This window comes from Aulonocara stuartgranti (genome assembly GCF_965226115.1).
Source record: "Aulonocara stuartgranti genome assembly, chromosome: 7".
In the NCBI taxonomy this organism is placed as follows: domain Eukaryota; kingdom Metazoa; phylum Chordata; class Actinopteri; order Cichliformes; family Cichlidae; genus Aulonocara; species Aulonocara stuartgranti.
Window position 1 is genome coordinate 23,178,227 of NC_138945.1, and position 25,742 is coordinate 23,203,968.

The 25,742-nt window shown below is 39.7% G+C and overlaps 1 protein-coding gene across 1 annotated transcript in view; it reads left to right on the forward strand.

Annotated features, from left to right (window-relative positions):
* The first annotated feature begins 12,635 nt into the window (after window positions 1-12,635).
* Window positions 12,636-25,742, forward strand: part of fubp3 (far upstream element (FUSE) binding protein 3) — a 28,044-nt gene continuing 14,937 nt past the window's right edge. The window contains exons 1-2 of the mRNA XM_082542378.1: window positions 12,636-12,769; window positions 23,577-23,688. Of these exons, the coding sequence (XP_082398504.1) occupies window positions 12,674-12,769; window positions 23,577-23,688 (208 nt within the window). The 5' untranslated portion in view covers window positions 12,636-12,673. The remainder of the gene's footprint in view (window positions 12,770-23,576; window positions 23,689-25,742) is intronic.

Here is a 25,742-nt window from a genome sequence, read left to right on the forward strand (position 1 = left end):
AAATGTGGCAGCAGATACTAAGTGCTTAAGATGTCGATGTTGTATTGTGACAACATTTTGGAGGTCGACAAATTAAAGGAAATACTGACTTGTTGACCTCATTCCTTTGCCCCCTCGCAGCCTGGATACTCTGAAGGAAAAGGTCCTCTACACTACATTTCATTAAACCAAGGTTCATGTTATACCATGACAAAGCAGTGAAGAGCATTTCTCTTTAGTTTAAACTTTCTCGTTCACTTTTTTAACCTGGATAACTGCAGCCTGTTCAAACACCATTACTGGTATAAACCACTGGGGTCTAAACAGGCGCAAAACAAACACTGTCTAAGCCGTTTTAAGAGATGCACTGCAGCCCTGAACATTTCTATTAATCACACAGCAGAAGTGCATGTGAGAATGCAAATGTTAGCTGGTCTTCAGCCTACCGGCTTCTCATTATAAAGTCTATGTCATGTGGGATTGCACTGATGTGTGAATACATCTGAAATGGACCATTTGTGGTTCCTACATGTGGAACAGCTGTGGAAAACAAAACTGCAAAATTCATGTTAAAAAAACAACAGCTTAAAAGTCTTTGATGTGCAGTCCTTAAGCATATGCTTGCCCCCCTGGATTGGCTTTGAAAACCCTTAAAGGAAGATGTTACTACACTGAGCGATGACCTCTGCCCTGTGAAGAATCATTTCTATTCTGATGGGAGTTGTCTCTTCTTCCATAGAGCATCAGGCCTTCAAAGTAAATACAGTGGACACACTGTGATTGGAAAGCACTCTCCCTCATCATAATAGAGGCTTCTCTTTCTACGTTTTAGGTGTTTGCAATTTCCTTTTATGGTTAGATGTAAAAATAATTCTATGCTGTAGCTGTTTCTCTTCTTCTTCCCTAGTTCCCACCACTGAGAAATGTCAGTCCTGTATCGAAGTGCTGGGTACGCTGTGGGCCTCATATTAGGGTCCACAGGCACAGGAGACCCCCCGCCAGGTCTAATGGGCAAAGAGGAATTCTCGGACCCTTTCAGTCCTGCAGCAGCCACTCAGCCACTGCACAATTACACGGCAGGCGTCTCAGTCTTTGCCTGGTCAATTACCAGCCAGTCCCTGCATTTACTGTTGTGCGCACACAGGTTGTAAGATAATCAGTGTCCAAAATTGCCCGGTTAGAATGAAGGGATGGAAGGAGAGTTATTCAGATTAGTCAGTCAAGCTGAAGGGGTGGCAGGAGGGATGGGGACAGCTATCAATCTCAATCTGGCTTCAGTGGTTGGAGAGGGGGAGGATTGTGGTGACCTTTCTGTTTTGTTTCTAGAAAGATATGATCCTGTGGAATTTTTTTACTGATATAATAGCTTGCATGCATTTCTTTTCAGAATTACAAGGTTGCGTATTGAAGTTTTACTTAGGTGAATACTGCTCTATCAACAACTCTGCACGTGTGTGTGTGTGTGTGTGTGTGTCTACTTACCATATCACATGTCATATCCCATCCGCCACCCCCTCCCTTCTACCTGCCTGTCCGGCCAAGCAGGTATGAAAACTGTCCCACACCTGACCAAGGGAATTAATCATCCTTGACCCTGGACCAATTACCCCTCATTACCCACTATGTCTTCCTCTCAGGGGAGAGTTGTGTGACAATAGAGTGACATGAAAGTCAGCGGTAGCACAGGACCGATGGACACTCCTAATGGACACTTCTGTGCGACTGTGTCTTCTCAGGAGGCCAGGTTGACTAGCCTTCCACTCCCTGTCACTCTTCCGCAGCACATGTACAAAGGAGGCTATTGTCCCGGATCACAGTCCGCGACCTCTTGAGCTGAAGTGCAGAGGGCCGCCGGCAACAAAAGCTGGAAAAGAAATACTCAAAGGTGGTGATGATAAGAAGGTTTAGTTTAACTTTATTTAACCATTTGGTACAGCTTTCTAAGATGACAGCACTTTTAAATGGATTCTAAGTTACTAATAATTTATAGACCAGTTATGCAAAATACTAAAATCTCTTTGGATGAAAGTCCAAACTTCACTTCCATCTAGTATTAATTCAGCTGCAAATGTTTGAAATGTACAGTGATTAAGTGCAAGAGAAGGGATGGGTGGTGTTGCTAATGCATGATCTCTCCAAAGTGTACCCTACCTCTCGCCCTATGTCAGCTGGGATAGGCTCCAGGCCCCCTCTGCATGCCTGAATTGGACGTGCAGTTAAGAATGGATGGATGTATGTTTGTTACCTGCTTCAAACCACTGCTTTAGCAAACTGCTCTCAGGACTTAATATTTCCCCATCGCTATCTCTAAGTTGTCATGTTGCAGTTTGCTTTTTGAATTTGCAGGAAGCTAAGTTAATCGTCAGGTTTTTACCCATCTATTGTGATATTAATTTGTTGAGGAATTAACAGAACAAAGCGCACGAGAATGTCTGCTGTCCCCCCCCCCCCCCTCCTTCAATCTGCGCTCCTCATCTGCCTGTCAGTGTGGAGAGAGAGCGATCCTTTTTTTCACTGACCTGTCCGCTTCAGCACAGTAAGACAGGAACAATGACCAAAGACCGTTAATTACCACCAATTACAGGCCAAAGAAGCTCTTGTTCACTATGGTTTGTGTGTAATCCAAGCCCAGGAAGCCGCATGACGGCTGTCCCGCTGTGTCTGTTCCTTCACCTGCCTCCAGAGCACCACATACACGCACTGTTCTTACCACCATCACGTCATATTTTATACCTACCTGGATTAATAAACACCCGCTTGTATCTGAATAAACTGGCAGCTGCTTTTTGTGCTCTACCATTTCACTTAATACTGCTTTACTTAGCAGGTAAAGGGTTAATGGACTGGTCCCCTGAGGTTAGTGTAGAAAGCTTATGGGCTTGGCAAAGATGATGAGGTCATTCCCAGCTAAGAAACAATAAGTGATTTGCAGCACACAGTAAACATTCTGCTGGGCTACTATGAATACATTATTTATATTAATATTTTCTGTGTTCACTGGAAGATCCAAATTGAACAGGACAGTATTAATAGCACATATATGAGGATAACCGCCTCATTGTTTTCTATACAGATGTGAAGTATCTGTTTTAACCACGGGCCATTAAATTGAATACTTTGAATAAACTGAGATGGGAGTGAAAGTTTCTGACACCTGTTGTATTAATTATCTAAATTATCTAATTCTGTGGTTCACGTGCTGGGTATAAGTGCCACTTATGCAGGCTAGTCTGAAAGCACTGATGTGTCTTTATGGGTCAGATGTGCGCTTCGTTCATACTCCTGAAACTTGATCTCCTGCTGCAACATCAAGGCGACCATCTGTGAGGAACCATCAAAATAAAACCTTCCAGGCTAGCTAACATCCACGGTTCCTGTGTGCGTGCATGCGTGCGTGCGTGTGTGTTTTTACCTTGATGTCAAAGCCTATTTTCTGGTGTCAAAGGACACCCATACATGATGTCCTGAAGATCTATAGACAGATGGGACCATTACGGTCAAAGCCCCTGGCTTTGTTTGTCCTAAGTCGGTGATGAAATATTGATGGAAAAATAGAAATATTTTGCCCGCTGCTCAATGTTGCTCATCTAAAAGGGTTAATGAGTGTGAGGACTTCCCTGTCTCCTCTTACAACCAAATGTAGCTCAACTACTCACTAACATTGACCGGAGTCTGCAGGCTCTGTGGGCCTAACAAGAATCGATAACCTTTTTCAATACCGGATTAAGTCCGGGTATAATTGCTCAAGTAGCCGAATCCTGACTGATGAGTGCGCTGGCCTGCATTTTACAAACTTTGGATATTGTCCGTCTTTGAAAAGATCAGAATAGTAGGACATTAAAAAGATTTTTGCCTATTTTCCTTCTTGCTGAGAGTGAGACTCACTTCTGTCTGGTAAATATAAAGCCACAACCATCTGCCAGTTAGCTAAGCCTGGCTCTGTCCAGACGTAACAAAATCCACCCTAGCCTGAGGTTTTTGCACTTTTATCTTTGCACAGATTAAGCAAACAAACTGTAACATGTTTGTTGCCTTTTGTGGTGGATTTTGTTCCAGCTGAACTGAGCCAACCTCTCTTGCTTCCCCTTCTTATGATAAGCTGGACTAACTCCCAGTCATGTAGGGTCATGTTTAATATAACAGTGATAGAAACACTGATCATTCACTGTCAATTTAAGTCAACGTATGCTTCTTAATCTGTAATTAAGGGTAGAAATATACATCACATCATATATTACCTACAGGTTTCTTAAGTATTTGACTAATTTGTGGATTTTTTCCGCAAACTTGCACAAATTGCTTCTTTTTAGCACACTAATCGCACAGATCAATACTGAGATGAGCGTACTGACTGTGATTCTCTTTACTTAGAGCTTCAGTACACTTTTATTGGCTACATTATAGCTTAAAGTAACATCTTTGCTTTGACAATGAGTTTTTTCCGACTTCATTTAAAACCTTTAAACTCCTGTGTTTGGATAATTCTTTGAAACTGGTTTGAAACTTCTGCCGTACTTTCACTGAATCCAAACCTATCAAAGTTATGACAAACACAAGCGCACACACACACACCATTACAATGCCCTCAATTTTGCAGGTCCCTCTGGGAAGCGCCAATGCAGCATGTTGATCTCAAATCAATAGATTTATCTCCCTGTGTTGCTTCCCTTCCCCTCCTCTCCCTGGGGGTCTGCTGGCGAGGTTTGTTTGCTGGCACACGCTCTTTATGTTCTTCGATCTGTTACTCTGTGAGGAGGTGACTGGATGAGGGGTTCAAGGTGGATGCTGGTAGCCTCATTCTCAGTGAATCCCCTGGATGATGTAAATGTTTAATGGCGCTGGTTATTCGGTTGTTATGGCGTGTGTTATGATGGATGGTAATGCAATGTTTTCTGATGGTGCCTGAATTACACCGCAGGGTATGCAGGCTATTTGGGCTGGGTGTTTAACTGGCTTTCATTACTGAACTTTGCAAATATGCTCTGAAATTATAGTTCAAGCTGCTGCAGTATTTTCTGCTTCAGTAGTCATTTTAAGTCATTTTTGCACAGCGTCTTGACTACTAAACATGGTAACTTCACTCTAGCTTTCTTGTTATTGCTTTGATACTAAATGCACTGAGTGACCACATCTTTCTCATCCCATATAAATGTCTTCCAACTCACCTAGCTTAAACGTTTTGTGTGCCTTGTATTCTCCATGTTTACATGTAGATTTTAAAGCTGACACATTTACATTTGAAACCTAATTTGACAGAAAATTATTGTAATTTTACAACATTGTGCTAAATCTTGAAAATGGATCATAAATCCTGAAGCTATCATCTACATCAGGGGTGTCAAACTCAAATACACAGTGGGCCAAAATTCAAAACTGGAACAAAGTCGCGGGCTAACGTTAATATTTATTGAAATATATTTATTCATCCAGATATAAGAATGAATCTTTTCTTATGGACTCAAACACGTTTTGCTGAAAAACTGAATATGGAACAAGCAAAGCTTAACACTAAACAATATATATATTAGCTGTATAATACCAGTAGGCCAGCTCTGATAGTAATTTGGTATGGCTTCGCGGGCCAAATGTAATTAGGCTGTGGGCCAAATTTGGCCCGCGGGCCAGAGTTTGACACCTATGATCTACATGTAAATAATGCACTACATTACACAACACAGTTACAAATTGCATTTCATTTATGCAAATTAAATTTTGTACAGTATGACTGATTTAGTGGAGGAGTGCAATTTTCTATTGGAAAAACAACTAGTTCAAAGAGAATATTGTTGATTTGTAAAGATAGTTATCAGGTCACTAACAAAGTTTAGGTTGATGATGAACAAATTTTGCTGGATGGATCCATCCTTTCATGTTGTTTACACCAAATTCTGGTCCTACTGTGCGAATGTTGCAGCAGAAATTGAGACTCTGGCAACATTTTTGCAATATTCTATTGCCCAAACTGAGGCAAACAGTTTCCTGTTCTTCATAACTGACTGCCTGTGAGGCAAAGATACTACAATATTAGAAAGAGATCCCAACAACCAAACAACCCATTATGAACAAGCAACTGGTGACGGTAGGAAGGAAAAAACACCCTTTCTACAGGAAGAAAACTGTAGAAAGTGGGTTTGCAATACTCATCACACAGGTCTTGTACCCTAAGTATAAACTTTATCAAAAAACACCCATTTTGAGCCTAATCTTAAAGGTCATTTTGAAAACTCTGAGAAGCACAAGTAAGCCAGCGGTCTGAGACTGAATTGCTCTAGTAGAATAAGATGGTACTATGAGGTCTTTAAAATATGATGGGACCTGATAATTCTAGATTTTGTGTGTAAGGATAAGAATTTTGAATTTAATCTGAATTTAATAGGGAGCCTTTCTCACCTTCCTCCTCGATTCTGATGCTCGGGTTGAACTTCACCAGGCTGTGTTGACCATGTATACATGGCTAAATGCATTGAGCCTCCACGTGACCAGCTGATTGGATGCTATGCGTTAATGAGACTTTGAACAGGTATACCTTATAAAGTGGCCACAAAGTGTACACATAGTGTTTTAGCTTTGGTGTGAGACTAACAGGGCTGCTAAGCTGTACAAAAGACTCATGTGACGTGTTTTGCAAACCATAAAGAAAGGCATGCAACCAGTTGTGAAAAATAGGTTTGAAAAGTTGTGAGATGGTGATAAATTATGCATGCTAAGTTGGGTTTTTTTCCTTTTTTGGACAGCCCTGGAAGATCTATGCGCCTTTGTATGCATGAAATGAGGAACACTTGTTTTGCTGTGCAGTATTCAGGGATGTGCTGCCACCTCAAAGCTGATCCAGCTGTATGCCTTGGCTGAGCATTACGTGATACTTTGCACCTCAGTGAGTATGAGCAACACAGCAGTAGGTGAGGGTTTTATCTCGAAAGTAGATTCAACACCAGCCGAGGACATCAACGGTCGGTTCCGCTTTTAAAATGCCTCGGGGCCCCATAAGCTGTGGGTTTAAAGTGCCGAAAAGAATTGCAACCCTGCTTTGCTTTGGGTGAATAAAAAAAACATTCAGTCCATTTCTGCAGCTCTGCCTGCTGATATGCTTTTATTTCTGTCATGCCTGGTGTTTGGCTTTGAACGGCGCCTCGTGTCATCCTTATGAAACTCTTTTCACCGGCTTGTTTTGTGGTGACAGCAGAAGAATTACCTGCAAAACACTCTTTGTCAGCTCAGTGTGCAGAGAGCTCACAAACAAGACCATTTAGCTATTATTTCCTCTCAGTATCCGTTAGACACAGCAAAACGGATGTTTATCAAGAAAAATGGGCGACTGTGGGAGAGGAGGAAAATAGGACAGGTGAAGAGAGAGGCCAGGAGAGAGGGATGGAGAAAAGACGAGAAGGGGTGAGGATGGGGGGGAGGGTTATTGGAGTTGAGGAGGGGTCATGGTGTCCCAGTGGAGAGAAATAGTGGAAAACATCCGTAATTTTCACTGCGGGATCCCGTGTAATTGAGTCATTTAAAATACAGATACAGAGCTGAATCAAAGCAAAGTGGCTCTTGGCGGGAGGAGGGGGCTGCAAAGTAAAATGGAAAAGAGGTAAAAACAAGGAGGTAAAAAGTGTGTTTCTCCTATTAGTGGGAGAAGCTGGTCTGTTTATCCTATTCATCTGTCAATCTTCTCTTTCAAGACACCGTGTTACCTGCCACAGATTTTCTTTTGTTTGTCCTCATATACTCTTTCAGTCAGCATTATGCTCCTGTTTTATGTTTTTTTAATTCATTTGTGGCACTGACTTAGCTTTTTGTCTCTGACTAGGTTCGTTTAGTCTTTGTGATGGATCTCCTATAATTTGACTGTTATGTTGCACTTTTTTTTATATCTCATTTATTTTAGTCAACAATCAATGTTGAATTGACTTAGCAAATTCTTTATATATAGCTTCTTCAGTTTCTATCATTTCTGATCACACATTTCCAGATAAATAAACACGACTTATAAATTGAGGAGTTTTTGGATTTTACGTTGTTTTTCATAAATAGAGAAAATGCTGATTTGATTTAGTAGCTTCGATTTTGTGAAGACATTTTTTAATTCTCGTTTTTAAATTTTAAAACGAGAGATAAACCTGTGGCGTGAGCAAATTTTGTTTAGACTGCAACAGAACAGCAAAAAAAGCAAGCAGCAGCACCTATGGAGAATAAGAAATGCAATAAAGAGTTAGCACAGCCTTCGTTTTAAAATGAACTTATGTGATCATGTAAATGAGTGTTAGAATGTAGAAAATATACATTTTACTAGCAGTGAAGTATTTCTGTGGGATTCTAGGATGAAAGTAACTTCAAGCACATAGTTTGCAAAGCAGGAAAACTTAACTGTCAAACTACTGTACAGAAAAAAATCACCAAGCATATATGGCATATTGTTTTCACTGAATTGTTGAGCACACCCAGGTGCAGACACACCTTACAGTTTGTGTCGCATGTGTGTGTTGCAGGTGTAAAGAAGTGTCATTATTCAGTAGTACTGTGTGAGAAGCACTGAGCATCTTTATAATGGCCATAATAAATAAAACCAATGCTTTCTGTTATGACAGGTGAACCAGTACTGCAAATACTGCAAACAGACATATTGTTGAACACCAAAAAAGTAAGAGCAATTTTTTCCAGCAACTCTACACCTCATCCCAAACCATAAGCAACACACACATGCTTAAAAAACATAGTTTGAGTACACCTACACTGGCTTATACAGGAAAAAGATAATAATATTACATAGTAAGTAAATCATTAATCATTAATATTTAATATGAAGGTTTAAGTCCTGGGACAACTGCTCAAGGTTTAAAGGCTAAGATAAGATCTGTGATTAGAAAACTAGTTCCCATACTTGCAGCTGCATGTTTCTACACACTGTTTAAAGGTGAGCTCAACATTTTTCACAGGTCATTTAATATATGGAATATTTGTTAAAAAAATAGTTATGTAAATTCTTTTGTGCCTCCATCTGAAGGCACATGAATCAGCATTGTTTGGATGTGCAGACTTTAGGTTTAAAAGAATTAAAAAATAATGAGCCCCATATGCTTCGTACAGACAAAAACTTGCACCCATCTGGTAGGTGGTTAAGTTGCACTGTGAGTAATTCTGGCCCCTGATTTTAAAACTGCACAACCGGGGTGTCGAACATGCAGCCCCGGGGGACCATATTCAACCCAATGGCTTTGCATGGTGAGAAAATTGCAATGAAGTCATTCACTACACTTTTCTTTTTTATCATAAGATGCAATCCCATTACTGCTGTGGTAATGTGATGTTAGTATTACTACACAGAAGAAGTATTTTTAGATGTAGACATTTTGTTTCAGTAGGATTGATGTTTAGATTCAAAGGCTATGCATGATCAGTAAATGTAACATGTCTGTGAAAAGCACTCCGTAATTAAACTTTACATAATTACTCCTTCCTCTCCTTCACTTATTAAAGTAAGAATAAATTAAGGGTTTTATTTAAGGGTTTTTTTTGCCTATGAAACACACTCTATAAATAGTTACTATAGTTACTTTCTTTCTTATTTACTCACACTACTTGTTATTTATGCAACTAACTGTGAATTGATGAATTTATGTTACTCTCTTTTTATTCTTATGCAATGTTCATATATGGACAATACACTAGAGTGAAACAACAGAAAGAATGTGTTTAGGGTCATAGTGTTTGTTGCAAACTTCTTACAGAGAAGGAAGAAATGAAAGAAACTAGTTATGCAACATACAAAATTTACAAAATTGCCAAAATTTGAGTGAATGCATGATATGGATAATACAAAAAACCCAACATATTTATTACGTTTGAAATTTAAGAACAGCTATTTTGGAAATTGGTTGTGGAAATAATTCACAAGCTGTGGCCCTCATTTTTTTTTCAGATATGAAAATCATTAACGCTTCAGAGCCAAGGTTTATTTACTGCTTCCTGCTGCATGAACAATGTCTTCCTGAATGAAAGCCATGCTGGGATACCTCTGAGACCTCTGGATGAAACTCTAAACTATGTCTTGCATCCAGCCTTTAGAAATTTATGCCCATAGCAGAACTATGGCAATTATAAAGCAATTACAGTCTCATATTGCCTGTTCTTTTGAGATTGGAGAGAAAAGAGGAGGAGGTAAAAGCTCGGTAGTCAAAAAGAGTAAGTGTGCCAATATTGATGCTCCTTTTTCCTAACTGCTCAGTTGTCCACCTCTGCATGTGTTCCACTTGCCTGACCGCAGAAAACATCAAATTTTGACTTCACTGAAATGAGCATGAAAAGGACAAAAAGAAAAAAGATCAGCTACTCAGCTTCAACTGATGATACTTTTTTTTTTTTTTTTTTTTAAAAACAACCTTTTATTCTTGAGAGACCAAAAGCTTGGCTGAGTTTGTGCTCAAATGCACTTCGCTGGCGAGTGGCCCAACAGTTTTACCACAGTGAACCCTGGGAACAAGCATCTATTCTCTGCCAGACAATGACAGGGAGGAAGCTGTGTCTGTGTGTGACACTTGATCAGCCTGCTACGGTAACCACAGCTCCACACACATAAACACACACTTGGTCAGTTCCCGCTGCTTGATTGGCAGCACTCCAGAGACCCACACCTGCCTTAACTGCCTTTGCTTACTACTAGGCCATTTAACCAGATGGCGGGCTGATTTTATACAAATTGTATGTGTGTGCTTGAGTCCATTCTCATGAATGCATCGTCTGGCTGTATATGAAGAAAACCACCTGACTGTGTCTTTGATTTCCCAGCCACCTCCGGGTTTGAATACATTGGCAGCACAGCACATGGTTGCAATATGTTAGTCGCCCAGATCAGACTTCAGTCCTGCTAGATTGGAGGTCTTCATTTAGAGGTGCTGGTCTGGGAACAGCGCTCAGTTGCCATTTAATTTCTCTGCTTCTTTTCTGGGAGTGATAACATGCCCGGGGGCCGACGAGGAAAGGAAACTGATATATGTAGTTACGTCTGTAAGACACGGCATGCCAGTCTCCATGTCTCAAATTAGAGCAGCTGCATGAACTTGCTACATATAAGAGGAAAACATATTTAAGTGTTTAAGAAGCAGCATCTTAACAGACTTATGAGGATCAGTTGTGGGCAACAGAAACTTCCACACAAACGACCAGACAGATTAGACTTGAAGAAAACTTGAAGAATGAAGAAAATCCTCATCAAGACGACTCCAAAAAAATCTCCAGAAACTCTTAACTGCATCTGCTCTGCTGGACCACATATTAATATCAGTCCTCAGTGGTCAACTTGTCTGAGGTTTGGATACAATTTATGGAGAACGAACTGTTTTGCATAAACATTTTGGAAATTTGCAGCAATTTTACTCTTCTGTATTGCTGCTGGCATTTTCCAGATGTGCAATGATATAGATGTTTCCACATGTGCAGGTTTTCATTTTGTTGCATGAGATGGGATTTTTTTTTCATCCTGTCAGACAGTGAAATGTGACTATAAATAGTAAAAAAAAAAAAAAAGATTGAAACATATGTGGCTCGAGGAATCCGCAAACTGTATGTTAAGGCTTTGCATTTTCAGCTCAAACACGTAATGTGTGGACCATCATTAAATCCAAAAATAAAGTTCATTATGTATAATTATGTGTAATTAAAAGTTGATGTTTTACTTAGACTTGTTTTGTTTTCAAAAAGGTATTTTTTGCTTTTAAAGGTATGCTTTTATTTTGCCTTTCTTAGTCTATTGGCATAAGAATAAGCTGCCAACAATTGACATATATGTTTATGTTTATCCTTTTAGTAAGTAAGAAAGTGTCCAAATTTTCCCTGACATGAAAAATGTCTCTCTTTCTCTGATTTGTATACGTATAATATGAATAGATTTGTGTTTGAAGCCGATAAGCAGTGAAAGACCAAAACTCTCAGAGTACCACAGACAAATAAAGACATAAACATAGAGAGCGATAGCGTCTCAATAAATACCATTAAATGCACAGATTATCATTTGTCATATCCTATTTTTAATTACATTTTTCTCATTAATTAATTAAATTACTGGTATACTATTTTCCTTTGCTGTTCGTTTTTTCCTAATTTCATTTATTTATTTATTTTGGATTTTCACAGTTTTGGTCTTTGATATTAGCCAACCAAATTTACAATATCCGTTTTAAGTTTGTTTCCACCACTGAAAAATAAGCAGCCAAATCTCAAAATAAGTCAGAAATTCTTGAAAGTTTGACTTATGAATATTTATTTTTGTTTAATTTAGTGGCAGAAAAAAGCTGCCACAGATATAGCACTGACCTCTGAGTGATATATATATATATATATATATATATATATATATATATATATATATATATATATATATATATATATATATATGTATGTGTGTGTGTGTGTGTGTGTGTAGAGAAAGAGGGGGAGAGAGAGAGAGAGAGAGAGAGAATTCGACTGAATAAAGAAATACACAAAATAATTTTTTTGACTAAGTACATATGATATTTCAAATATATAATATCATTAATGTGTGCAGTACAATTCTCCTCTATAGTTGTAATGACTGTGTTTTTCTTACCTATGTCCTACATGCCATGTGTTCTACGGTCAACTCGCGAGATCATCTGGCTCGCGGTGCTTTGGTTTGGCACGTGTGCTTTTTTTTTTTAAGTGCGGCTCTCAGCTGCCGAGGCGGATGATGATGATGGCGGAGCTGGTTCAGGGACAGGCCTCGGTGGCTCAGCCCGGAACGAAAGATGACTTCGCAGACACGATACGCCGGGTCCGACAGGTAAAATGCTCTTCAGCGAACACGGGAGAGACGCTTTCGCACCGCAGACAACGTGTTTGCGGGCGGAGCAGACCGAGACTTTGGTTGGGGCATCCCAGATCCTAAACTATAAACACCCCTTTTGCACACTGCGAGCTGGCAAGCTAACATTAAATAGCCGAGACGGCATAGCTGAGCGGACAGATTAGAGTTTATAGAGAGCAGAAAACGCTTTTATTCAGCGTCAACGCGGTGAAAACGACCCATAAAGACACGTTTGTCACAAGACACGACGGCTTATTGAGGTGTCGAAGTTTGTGCTACTTTAGGAAGTTAAGTGAGTCCACTGCAACCTGTTGTCAACTCTCAGAAGTTGCAGTTAGCTTGGCTTGCTAGCTGACTAACACAAGTTGAATACCCTGCAGCTCGACACCACGTGACTGAAGCTAACATTTAGTCAAGACTTGAAGCCCAATACGGCTAAACTCTCTCTACGGGCTAACTTGTTAGATTACAATGTTAAGTTAGCTTCAGTGAGACAGCTGTAAAGAGGCATCATCAAAGATTAGTGAGTAACTGAATGCATCACCAACGATTAAACTACCTCGTTTGTTACGCTTGTAATTTATTAACTCTTCCTTGTGAAACGTGTGGCGTGTGTTGGACATAAAAACACAAGCGAGCAAGTTACTACAGCTCGTGTTAGCTAGCTAGCGTTTGTGGTAGTGTGTCCTCGCACGCAGCGTTGGAGTTAGGCCATGTAACGTAACGTCATCAGTTGAAATAAGCCCCCCTCCACTACTCCTGTTATGTACACTGGATTTTTCCACTGCTCCTTGAAAAATAATAATTAAAATAAAATGCAGTTTCGTCAGAGATGCTGTCCGGTGTCTTTTTGTGACCGTTGCAGACATGGTCACTGGAGCAAGCTATCAATAAGTTGATCACATGGAGCTCGCTCTTTGCTGCAGGCTTAACTAAAAACACTTATATTGTGCAAACTGGACTTTACTCTATAGCTACTACTGTGCCCCCCTCCAACCCCCGTGAATTATAAACCCCACCTGAATATCTTACCCACTAAAGTTGTGTACTCAAATACTTCCACAGCAGCCCAATGCATTTTTTTTTCTCAAAATATACTAATATAGGTCAATTTAATCTAGTTTGGAGCTGACATGAGCAAAAACATACTGAATGTATTTCACTGTCTCAGAGTATGATTGTTTTCACATTATAACAAGTTATTTTGGGGGGGGGGGGGGGCTATGCACACACAATTTAAGGTATACAAACTTTGTTGGCTTTCCTATCAGAATTTTGTATTATCCTTTACATTTATAAAAAATTTTTAAAAGTACTTTAAGCTTGAGTACATGTAGACACCACATACAACACAGATCAGATGAACCTGGATTACCCCTTTTTAAAGCTGCATAGACACCGAAAGCTATTCACTCATCGCACATTGCTTTGAAGCTGATGGCTGGTCAGTTGTAGACATTCCAGGCTCTGGTGCCTAGGTGACCCACTACCAAGTCATACATCAGTCGGTTGCTTCAGTTACTCATCTGGAAGTTGAGAACTGTTGATCTCAGGTCGCGCCCATTCCCCCCTTGCCCGCAGTTATTTTGCCCCTAGTTGCTTCATCAAATCAAAAATGTTATTCACATTCTATAGTCTCTGGTCACCACATCACTGCAAATCGCTTCCAGTGTGTACATAACTAAAGTTTGACTAGAAGTTGACTAGAGCACTACAAAGTGCTTTTGGGGAGACGTTAATGTGACGGAACAGCAGCAGAAACGAAAACAAACTAAATACACTTAAAGAAACAGGATTTATTGGTGTTGTGGGAAAAAAGATGCAAAGTAATGTGCATTTTGATTGCATGATTTTTATAATGCTGTTAGTACGACTCTGCTGTAGGGCTGCACGATATTAGGAAAACCTGCGATGTGCGATTGTCTCCCCCGAAAAAATTTCCGTTGTGAAGGTTTTCCTTGTATTTCCATTGTTTATTCAACTTTTGTTGCCTGTGGACTTGGGCTTGCATGTGGCCAGTCAACCAGGGTCGTTGCGTAGTCAACATTAACAATACTACTTGGTTAAATGTACTATTGTTACTCGTACACCTTTGAGTGGCTTTGTAGCGTAGTGGTCTGAACAGTCATCTCACAAGTGAGAAATCCTTGTGCTGATCCCAAGGTTTTGTCTCTGGAAGGGCAATATAAAAACAAAGAGAAAATCTGACAGATGAAACGTATGGAGCTACCCACCGTGGAGCCCTCTTGTAAAAAGCAAGTAGCTAAAAGTAGCTTTTAGTATGTCCACATGCTGGTATATTGCTTTGCCAATTCATTCTGTTGGCTGTGAAAATACAATTAAAATGCTTCTATAAGGTGTTATAGATGCATGCATACAAGTAATGGGCCATTTTAGACCTTTGCTAAGTGGGTTATCAGCAACAGGGCAATGTTATATCATGTATAATTTAGCTTTTGTGGATAGAAAAGAAATGTTGTCCTGAAACTAAAACAATAGGATCATTTCCTTAAGGTGGTGTAGATGCATAAAGGATTAAAAAATGGGTATTTTTTTTTTTTATCCGGTTGCTACATCGTTGCTCGGCAACTTTATGGCATCTTAAGCCTAGATTATACTCTGTTGCAGACATGGACAGCTAGGGACCCGATGGCAGAATAATCATTCCCGTTATACTTTGACATACACTTAAACTCCGCCACCTGGGGAGCCTGCGTAGTTGGTGCATTGTAATGTAAATTCTCTGCGTGCGAGTTCACACGGGCAAAAGAAACCGGCTGGCACACGGACATCTACAGGGGCCCTCGCGCTAACAGTACATTGATGAAATTTACATCACTAGTTGACTTGCGGACATGTAAAGTATAATTCCTGCTAGGGCTGTTCAATATAATGATAAATATTGGATGACGATATGAAAACGTCTATCGTTTCATTTTACGCTATCGTTTGTTTCGTGGTGTCGCAAAATATTTTTTCATCGTTTTGATGGTCACTGTAGAATTTCTTAAAGTTCTCTCTTTATCTTATATTTAATATAACAGAGTGTTTACGGATGAGCAGCTAAAAAGAGCCGTCAAGTGCTAAAAAATAGACCTTAGAACACGCCATGTAATAAATACTCACAAGGAAAATTGCGGCCGTTTTTACTTATGTAACACTCAACTCCAGGTTCACGACGCCCATGCACACATTAACACTTCACTCAAGTCGAGTTGCCCAAGATTCACAGAATTTACAGAAAATGTAAAATTTTTGTGATCTATATCGTTGTCAGGACTAGAGCAGGGTGATATGACCAAAAATATCTATCACGATATACATTTGAAAATTTGCGATAACAATATAACTGACGATATAATTAACACTAGACAAAATACTTTACAACTCCTCAACTTTATTAGTGCAAAAAAAACCCCATCAATGTATTTTGCTCTTACACAAGCAGCTTTTTAAGTGCATTAAAATTTTATAAAAAATTTGCAGTGCAAATGCAAATCCTTGCTGATAGTTTAACTAAAAGGCATTTCCAGTGGAAATTGGCCGACATATCCTCAGCATAACCATGTATAATATCCACAAAACTTAAAAAGAAGTTATATACACACAATACGGTAATATTATGTTGAAGCAGAGTACGTATCACTCCGCGAAGCTCCTTACTACGGTAGCTATAATGCTCCGACACTCCATCAAGCGGTGCAGCTTCGTAGCTTAGCAAAGTCGTACTAAAACATTTGACAGATTTTCGAGCGCCGTGTAGCACATAAAATCGTTTCGAGGTCAGTAAACACAACCAGAACTCATACATAAGGCACACGGGATTATAAGGGGCACTGTCGATTTTCAGAAAAATCAAAGGATTGATTTCAAGTGTGCCGTATTTACCAAAAAACACTGTAATAACGACGGCCCGCTAGCATGCTCTACCAAAAATAGTGCTTTGTTGTGTATCTGACGGACGAAAGCTAAACCAGTTCCACACCACTGAAGCTCCAGCATTTTTACAATCCAATTCTGGTTCATCCGTTTCATTTAACGATCCACTTTCGCTCTTCTCATTCTGCGTCGCAGCCATGTGCGTATGTAAACAAAGGCACTGCGCATGCGCGTTTTACACATATTCTATCGCGATATTTCATTTTCTTATCGTTGCCCAACATTACACCGGTATTACCGTGAACGGTATGATATGGCCCAGCCCTAGTCAGAACGATAAATGTCTTATATCGGGAGATGAGATTTTGGTCATATCACACAGCCCTAATTCCTGCTTTCGTATATTATTCATAATTGAATTTTTGTGAATATGAAAATGTTCATAAAATGTCATAAAAGAAATTATGTAATTTTATTTATTTTAAATTAAAGGTGTTACAGGTATATGAATGGAAAAACATAGGCCATTTTAGTTTATTGCCAGGTGGTTGCTAGGATAAGATAATCTGTAAATAAAAACCTTCAGCTTAAGACATACCTGTATCAAGCGTAGTTGCTCAACACCAAGCTTGGCACAGTTAGTCACTGGCACACAAAGAAACAGAGATTTCTTGTACCATAGTAAGATTCCTTTAATGTACAACAAGAGTTACCGGTTTGAAAATGTTACAACACCACCAGCAATGCAGCCAATGTCCCTCTAGGTTTCTGTGAACGAAAGTTGCAAATAACCCAGTGGAACTGAGTAAAATGTTGAAAACTGTGCGTAACTGCACCAGTTAGCACTATTTTGATGTTTTGGTGTTTGTTTTAAAGGTGGATGTATGGCACCAGTTTCTCAATATACTGGAATATAACCAAGCAACTAAGGCCATGTGCTGAGCTACACTAATCTGATCCTCTGTTTGCTACAATGTACATGGCACAAAGTAAACTATATTTCAGGCACATTTAAAACACTTAAGTTTCACACAGCTCCTCAAAAATACAGGGAATATTTAACTATTAGCATAGGACCACTATTTTGAAACCACAGACTAAATTATTGCCATCTTTCTGTTAGAATCCAGAAGTAGACTGTGTACATGTAGCTTAACAGATATGAAAGAAAAGATTTGACTGTGTGATTAATTGCAGAGAGCCATAAACAGTTGAATGAAGCACCAATAATCTGTTCGTCTCTGCCACATTTTGTTTGTGACTCGCTACACTAGTTCCCTTAAGTGGCACCACATACTCGACAGAAAAGAGAAGTCATCCCATCGTTTTCTGTTTTGTTTTGTTTTTTTGTGCATCATGTGACATTGATGTGGCATTAGTGTTGTACGGTTTGTTTTGTTTTTTTGTGTCGTTTAAGTTCCCTCTGATGCAGCTAAAGCTAGTACCTGTTTGTCCCTGCTTGGGAGCAGCTGCTGAAAGTGACTGACATTTAAATCTTGGAGCCGAAATGGCTCAGCCGTACATTTCCTACTTTCTGCTTTTATTAAATGGTCTTGAGCCATAACAACAACAAGTCACATTAAATTGCTAGTCTAATTCACCTCTGCAATAAGCCCCCTATTTCCCATTATCTCAGTGTTGTTAAGCCATTTTAATCCCTAAATAAGTATTTGACATTTAACACATTTGTTTTTTATTAAAGTATGAGACCTGACTGACAGTAGCAGTTTTTCTTGTTTTGCATAGCTGCTCTGCAAAGGTTGCATTCAAGAAGTGAAACCCAGAGGACAGGCCAGGCTGCAGTGCTGTTTGCCTTATGGCCTCACTGGACACAGAAGGCTTTCTGCTGATGAATATGAAGTGTGTACCCTTCAGTGAGCCACCATCCATGAGATGGCATGCCTGTCAACCTCTTGCATCATAGATGTAGATTTCTACATTTGTTCAATGTCAGGAGTCCAAAAGTCAGAAAGGGGGGGGCAAATGATAAATTAATCTACACCTCTGCCCACAGTTAAATCTTTTTTCCCCTAACATTATTTAACTTGCACTAGTTTGCTCTCCTGACCCACAGCTGCAGGTTAACGGGTGGTGGTGGTGGGGGGTCAGGCAGTACAGAGCAGCAGGGGAACAGTAGCTTAACTGAGAGTATCCGCAGTGTTGAGAACAAATTCATATAGACGGATGTGGTAAAGGTGATAAACTTGAAGCTTTTCTACTTTTACAATAAGGTTTGAGTCAGCTCCTGTATAAATGCAGCATGTAGCAATTGCTGGTGTTTAAATTGCCTTAATTTTTGCTGGATAAATATAAAATGTTTTGAATTATGTAGTTATTTAGCAGTCTGCTAGTACCGCTATGATGATGGCACAAGGACTGGGCGATATATCGAGTTTTTAAATATATCGATATATTTTTATACGAGATGAGAGATGTGACTATATCGTTTATATCGATATAGTCTATGTTACATTATAATTATACTTGTGGAGCCGCATGTTTGCCTCTTTTGTCTCTACGCTGCGTCACTCTGCCTCGCCTCTCTCCTTCACTGAGCACAACTCCCCCTCCCCCATCGCTTCACCTGCAGGTAACGACAAGATGGACACGGCAGCTATCAAAGAGGAGCTGGTCGGTAAAAAAACATTTGGAGATTACTATTTTAGTGCTGCAGCGTTAACGTTATTAAAATGAAGTTAATGCCATAACTGTATTAACACGGCAAATCTCCGTTAACGAGTTGCCGCGGATCGCCCCGTGTGCGGTGCTGCATGGCGTCAACGTGTTAGCGTTACGGTTAGCGGTTACCTCGTTAACGTGTTGACGCCGTGCAGCTAGCACTACTAGTATTTTCACCATTTACAGCGCCATAAAGTGAAAAATGAAGAGTGTGTGAAACTGCGTGCTGTATCTCCTGCCCCGAAACAAACCACCTTACAAAACTCGTATACCGTATTTTTCGGACTATAACCTTACACTAAAATCCTTTCATTTTCTCAAAAATCGACAGTGTGCCTTATGTGTGAGTTTAGGGCTGTGCGATATGACCAAAATCTCATATCCCGATATAAGAATTCTATCGTCCCGATAACGATATAAATCACAAAAATGTAACTTTTTCTGTAAATTCTGTGAATCTCGGGCAGCTCGACTTGCGGGAAGTGTTTCCAGCTGCGCGTCATGTAGCTGGAGTCAGTGTTTTAACCGATGCATGAAACTATACATTTTTAGACATAAGTTGTAAAGGCCGCCGTTTTCTTTGTGAGTATTTATTACACAGCGTGTAAGCCTGTTCATCACCCCGTTCTACGTGAGCAAAAAGTGAGTATTGAGTGCCTGATTGGGAAATTGTAGTTCAATGGTGGAGGTCTGTGGACAGCTTCAGACTGCTCATCAACCTGCAGAGAGCGTCTGATGTCAGAAAGGGGCAGTGTCAAAAATATGTGGTACGACCGATGTGTGGTACACTCTTGGTTATAGGTTTTGCATGGCTCCTGTTCCTGGTAACTCCGCTGTCACTCCCTTCCCTATTTTGGCCCACTTATCAACCAGTTAGCAGTCTTCCACATGGGACATCATTGCAGCTGGGATGCTTCTAGGGCTGAACGATATATCGCATTTGCGATAATATCGCGACATGATCAAGTGCAATTTTCTAACCGCAAAGGCTGCGATTATACTCTGGACATGTCCAAATTCATGGGCTGCATCCTCCTGAGGCCGCATTTGTAGACCGATTACGTCACAGCGACGCGCCGAAGGCTGTCCAAATTCGTAGACTCCTCCGAATGTAGCCGACAAATGCGTCCTCCTTTTCCCCGAATTTGAAGGATGGGTCGGGTGTGTCCTTCGTGGCCTACCATATCCCAGAATTCATAGCGCGGCCCAGCCAAACTCCAGTTTCCAACAATGGCGGCCGCTACTAAGTTTTAAAATTACTCATACTAATCTTTCTGGGTCACAAAATAAACTTTTAACATATTTTCAGGCGAGAAAGTAGTTGTGTAAACATCAAATATCTGCTCGGTTTATCAAGATATCGCATATTTGCAAAAGTGACGTTTTCGGAGGCGTCTGCTACCCACCAGCTCGACAGCTAGCCGGGACCTCGAGGGTTACTGATGCGGCCGAGAACGGCACAACTCCCGGCACATCATTTTCAGATCACCGCGGAGTTTCGCTGCTCGGGTTAAACGTAATATATAAGTCACTTAGACAACCTAAAAATGTTATTGTTGGGCTTTTTTCAGTGTTTTGTTTGTTCGTGAGTAAATCGGTTTGGCTGAGATTAAAGTTATTAGATTAGATAAAATAAAACTTTATTAATCCCCCGGGCGGGTTCCTCCTTGGTTTTCACACAGCTGACTAAACGTCAAACAGAAAACTTATTAAACAGAAGTATGAGACAGTCGAGAATTTACACCAGTGTCTGGTTATATTTTAGATAGCAAGAAGCAGACGGCCGAGTTTATTAAACTCCACCGAGACAGCGGTGACGCTAATCAGAACTAGCCTTCTGATTCAGAAGGCTAGACCGTCCAATTTCACGCCTTTAAATTTTAAAGGCGTGTTTGTGTGTGTGTTTATACAATTGCTATTATGTTTGCACTTTATGTGTAATGTTACTGACTGCAGAGATCAGTAAGATGTGTGCATTTTTTATTTATTAGTTTTATTTATTTAATATTATTTTTTAATTGAATGACTGTCTAGTAGTTCACAGATGTCGAAAAACTGAGTGTGGTAAAGCCACTGATTTTTTTTTATGTATATTTCTGCAATCTGCACATTGTACTGACTTTCATTTTAATGTTTACACCAGGGTTCATTGCCAGCACTTTATGCTCAGATGTTTGTAAGCTAAAAATAAACTATTGTGTATGTTCAAATATACTGTTGTGATTGAAGAAGTTAGATAAAAATGTCAGTCATCAATTCATGCATCACCTCATGTCATCATAACAGAGGTCTGTCTTCCAGGAAAGAACAGTTTAAAATTAATGTAATATAGTATTGGCCATACTATATGATGTATTGCTTGTCTTTGTTTAATAATACAGAAGACAAAGACCTTAAAAAATAATCGCATATCGCATCGCAATCGCAATATTGGGGCAAAAAAATCGCAATTAGATTATTTTCCATAATCGTTCAGCCCTAGATGCTTCTACACAAGGGAAGAATTTCTGCTTTTATTTGAAACTACATTTAGGTTAATGAAGATCTCTGCTTTGTCTCGTTTACTTTTAAAATGATTTCTCACAGTGAAAGTTACTAAAATACAAAGTTAGGACTTTGTAGAGATGGTTTTCGAAAAGCTCAGCCTCTCTCCATGCGGGAAAAAAAATCAGCTGAGATGAAAAGATGTGCATTTCACATTTCTTCTTAATACAGAAATGTGTTTTTGTGTTGTTACACATGTACTTAAATGCCACATCACCATGGAAAAAAACAACCCCACACCTGCTTCCCTTTATGCCTCCTTATTTCCATTGCAGGCCTCTCACTTCATGAAGTGGATAATTGTCCCTGAAGGTGATGGGAAACTCTAATTTCCATCACTATATTTTCATATCGGGGAAGAAATTCCAGTCAGGCGCATATGGCAATTCAGTGTAATTTCCTGTAATCCAATACTTTTGTATGGAAGGAGAGGTTGCAGATATAATGGGGGAATGGAAGATGCAGCCGGTGCTCACAAGAAGATTTAAATGTCGATCATTGCAAGCATCTAATTTAGGCAAGTGGCTGATTTGGAAATGGCTTTAAATCAGTTTTTAGTTGAGCTTTAAAGCAAATAGCTGCACTCTACTTGTACTTTAAAGATGGGCTCGAACACTTTCCATCACTACAAGAAAACTGGGTAGTGAAACAAATGTTGTGTTGCTAACGTGGAGTGCTGAGCCTTACAGCTTGTTTGGTAATTTAAAAACAAGTGCTGGTCAAAGCTGAGCGTATTGTTTCGTTATGTTTTTTTGGGGGGGGGTTAGATATTCTGTGCTATATTTATTTGCCAGATTTCCCTGAATTATATTATAATTTAAAGAAACTGAAAAAATAAAGAAAAGTTGAATGTGCAACTGTTTGGTGCAAGTTGCATGATTTGTGTGTGGGGGATATTGTGGTGTCAACAGTTTTCCCCAACAGCCTTTCAATTTTGGAGATCAGTAGCAAACTAAAGTCCTGTGCACAACCAATGACGGCTTTGTACTTTCTTCTATCTGTTGTAGCTGTTTACTGTCACCAGGAGGCAGTGTCACAAACACCTGGTCAATGGCTTGTCAATGCTGTATCATTTTTGATCTTTGGGTTTTTTGGAAGTGCATCTGGACCAGCAGCTGACCAAAATTGCCTGACATTTATGCTGGCTGTCAGGCCGCTGGTTAAGCAGAACCCTGCGTTGTATATAATTGCAGTGAAATTGTGTTGCTGTTTGCTTTTTGGTTTAGTCACTGTGTGTTATACATTAGGTCCTTTAATTAATTGCTAGCCGGCCCTTTGAAAGAGATTCAGTTTTCGCTCCAAGGACCTGGGAGTCTTTGTCGGTGTTTTAGGTAGCTGTTGTGACATATCTTGTCAGTTGTGATATTGCAATGTACTCTGATCTTTATGATTTATTGATGAAAGCTTGAAAACTTGAGCCAGTGAGAACCAGAATGTGACAGATGTTTCCAGGAAAGCATCACCATCGATCAGTCGTTTGAATATATATACTGTCACAGATTGCAGCTGTCAAATAGATAACACCCTAGAGAGACCAAACTTTGCTCCAGAGCTGATGCTTTAAATCAAGCAAGAAGGAAAGACGAGGTGTCACACTTATAAAAGGTTGCCCAAGATTATGTGTTGGAAAGGAAGTGTATGTTGAAAGGGTATCATCATGTATCTGCTGTTTTGTCCGCAGATGACAGCCAAGATGGGAGGAGACCAGATGCCCAATATGAACAGTTCATCTCCAGTCTTGGACCCCTCCATGTATGGCTTTGGAGGCCAGAAACGTTCACTAGACAATGGAGGTGAGTCTTCAGGATATATACGCGCACACGCCGCATATTTTATAACATACGTGCTCACTGGCCCCTTTGTTAGGTACACTTTGGAACCACTTTTGACTTCAGAACTGCCACAATCCATCATGGCGGAGATTCAACGTTACTGAAAACATTCCTCAGAGATTTTGATACTGACATATGGCCACTCACAGCTGCTGCAGATTTGTCATCTGCACATCCATGAACTAACACCACATCTAAAAGGTGCTCTGCAATCTGGTAGCTGAAGAAGTAGTGAACTGAAGAAACAACCACTTTATTTGGAGAAAAATAAAACAAAAAAAAATGCAAGAATAGCCCAGACGTCCCAGTTTTACACTAGCACATGAACGCAGCTTACATTTGTGGATCTATGCAACGCTGGAAGTGTAAAATTACTTTTAAAAACCCCACATGGGCATATGACATCTGTGTCTATCAGGCAATTCATGCGCACACATTTAAGGTTTTGTAAGTGAGGGAGTGTATTTTTAAACATTTGTATTCAGACAAAGCTTTTTAAAAGGAGAATTTGTCTAATTTGTGAAGCCGAACTTTATAAATTGTGCGTAATGATCAGTATTTATTCCGGTGTGGGTTGAAGCATGTGCTTGCGAGTCCTCAAAAGTTGACGCATCACTGCACACATTAGTAAATCTTAATTTATGCCTTCCTTTGGAGGCCCATTTGCATCTAGGTGCATTTGAACATGTGTACCTACCAAAATGGCCAGCGAGTGTATAGTTCATATGTTGGCAGCATAAAATTCACAGATATGTTTTCTGGTTCTGCAGCTTCTCTTGCATAATGTTTACACGGGCATTCTGCTGCATGAAAACAAGACGCGTTTATCACTATTGGAGAGCGATTTTCAAAATCTGGGATATAGAGCCGCAGCAGGCGTGTGGTTGATAACCAAAGGAAAGCATGCAGTGAAATTAAACTGATGTAGGGAAGTTTGTTTTGGGTGTTGTCCCTTTTCCTCACTGAACTTGATCTTTGTTTTATTTGCTCTGTTTTATTATTAATGATTAATAAAAAATGGGTGACATGACACATGGCTCTTTGCCTTTTTAGCTTGCAAGGGTTTGTGCAACTCTGTTTCATACTGGGCTCCACAGAGTTTAGCCAACAAACACCATTATCCAATCCGAAGGAGAAAATGAGGCATCGCCTTTTGGCGTTACTTTTCAACAAAAAGCTGTGGCAGCAGTTGCTAGAAGCAGTTAATCGCTGCTTATAACAGTTTAAGTGCACTGGTGGCCAAATGTTTGCAGCACATGCCATGCCTTGTGCTTGTGATTATTATTTTTTTCCATCTCTTGCTTAAGATGGAGGGAAAACAACATTTCTTGAGTTATTTGGTGATTGGATAACTTGTACAATTTGCATCAGTAATCGTGATCCTTTTTCAGGGTTTGGCACAGAAGAAATACATTTTTGTTTTTACTCTTGCCTCTAGAGCTCTGGCTAATTGACAGTTTTTCCGCAAAATGTACAGTGAAAGCATCATGAAACCTGCTCTGTTATAAATAAACAGACGTGTGGACAGCAAATTGGAGATCTCAAACCAGACTACGCTAAAGCTTTGAGACATTTTCATGTAAAAGCAGCTGAATTTGGTCATATTAAATAAGGAGTTATTAATTTGAATTGTAATAAATGGCTTTTCTTTCTAAACTCTTTCTGAGTGACTCTCATTCAGTCACTTTTCAGTATTCACGGTTCTGTGTAGAAGTTGCCAAACTGCCTGTGTACATTTCATCTGTGTAGGAGGAACTGTTGTAATCTGAAGTGTTTTTGTGTCTGCTTGGACCTGACACTGCAGTGTCGTGATTTTATTTTATATATTTTTAACTACAACAACAAAACATTGCATTTTTCTATGCCTTGCACACAAAACAAAGATTTGATGTCTTTCATATCCCCGAAGTGGAAACGCGAGACATTTATCCTGTCGTCTTATCTCCTCACAGTTGTTTGTATGATAGTTCCACCCTGAATGAACGGATAAGAAAATTGTATGCAATTCTAGTTGA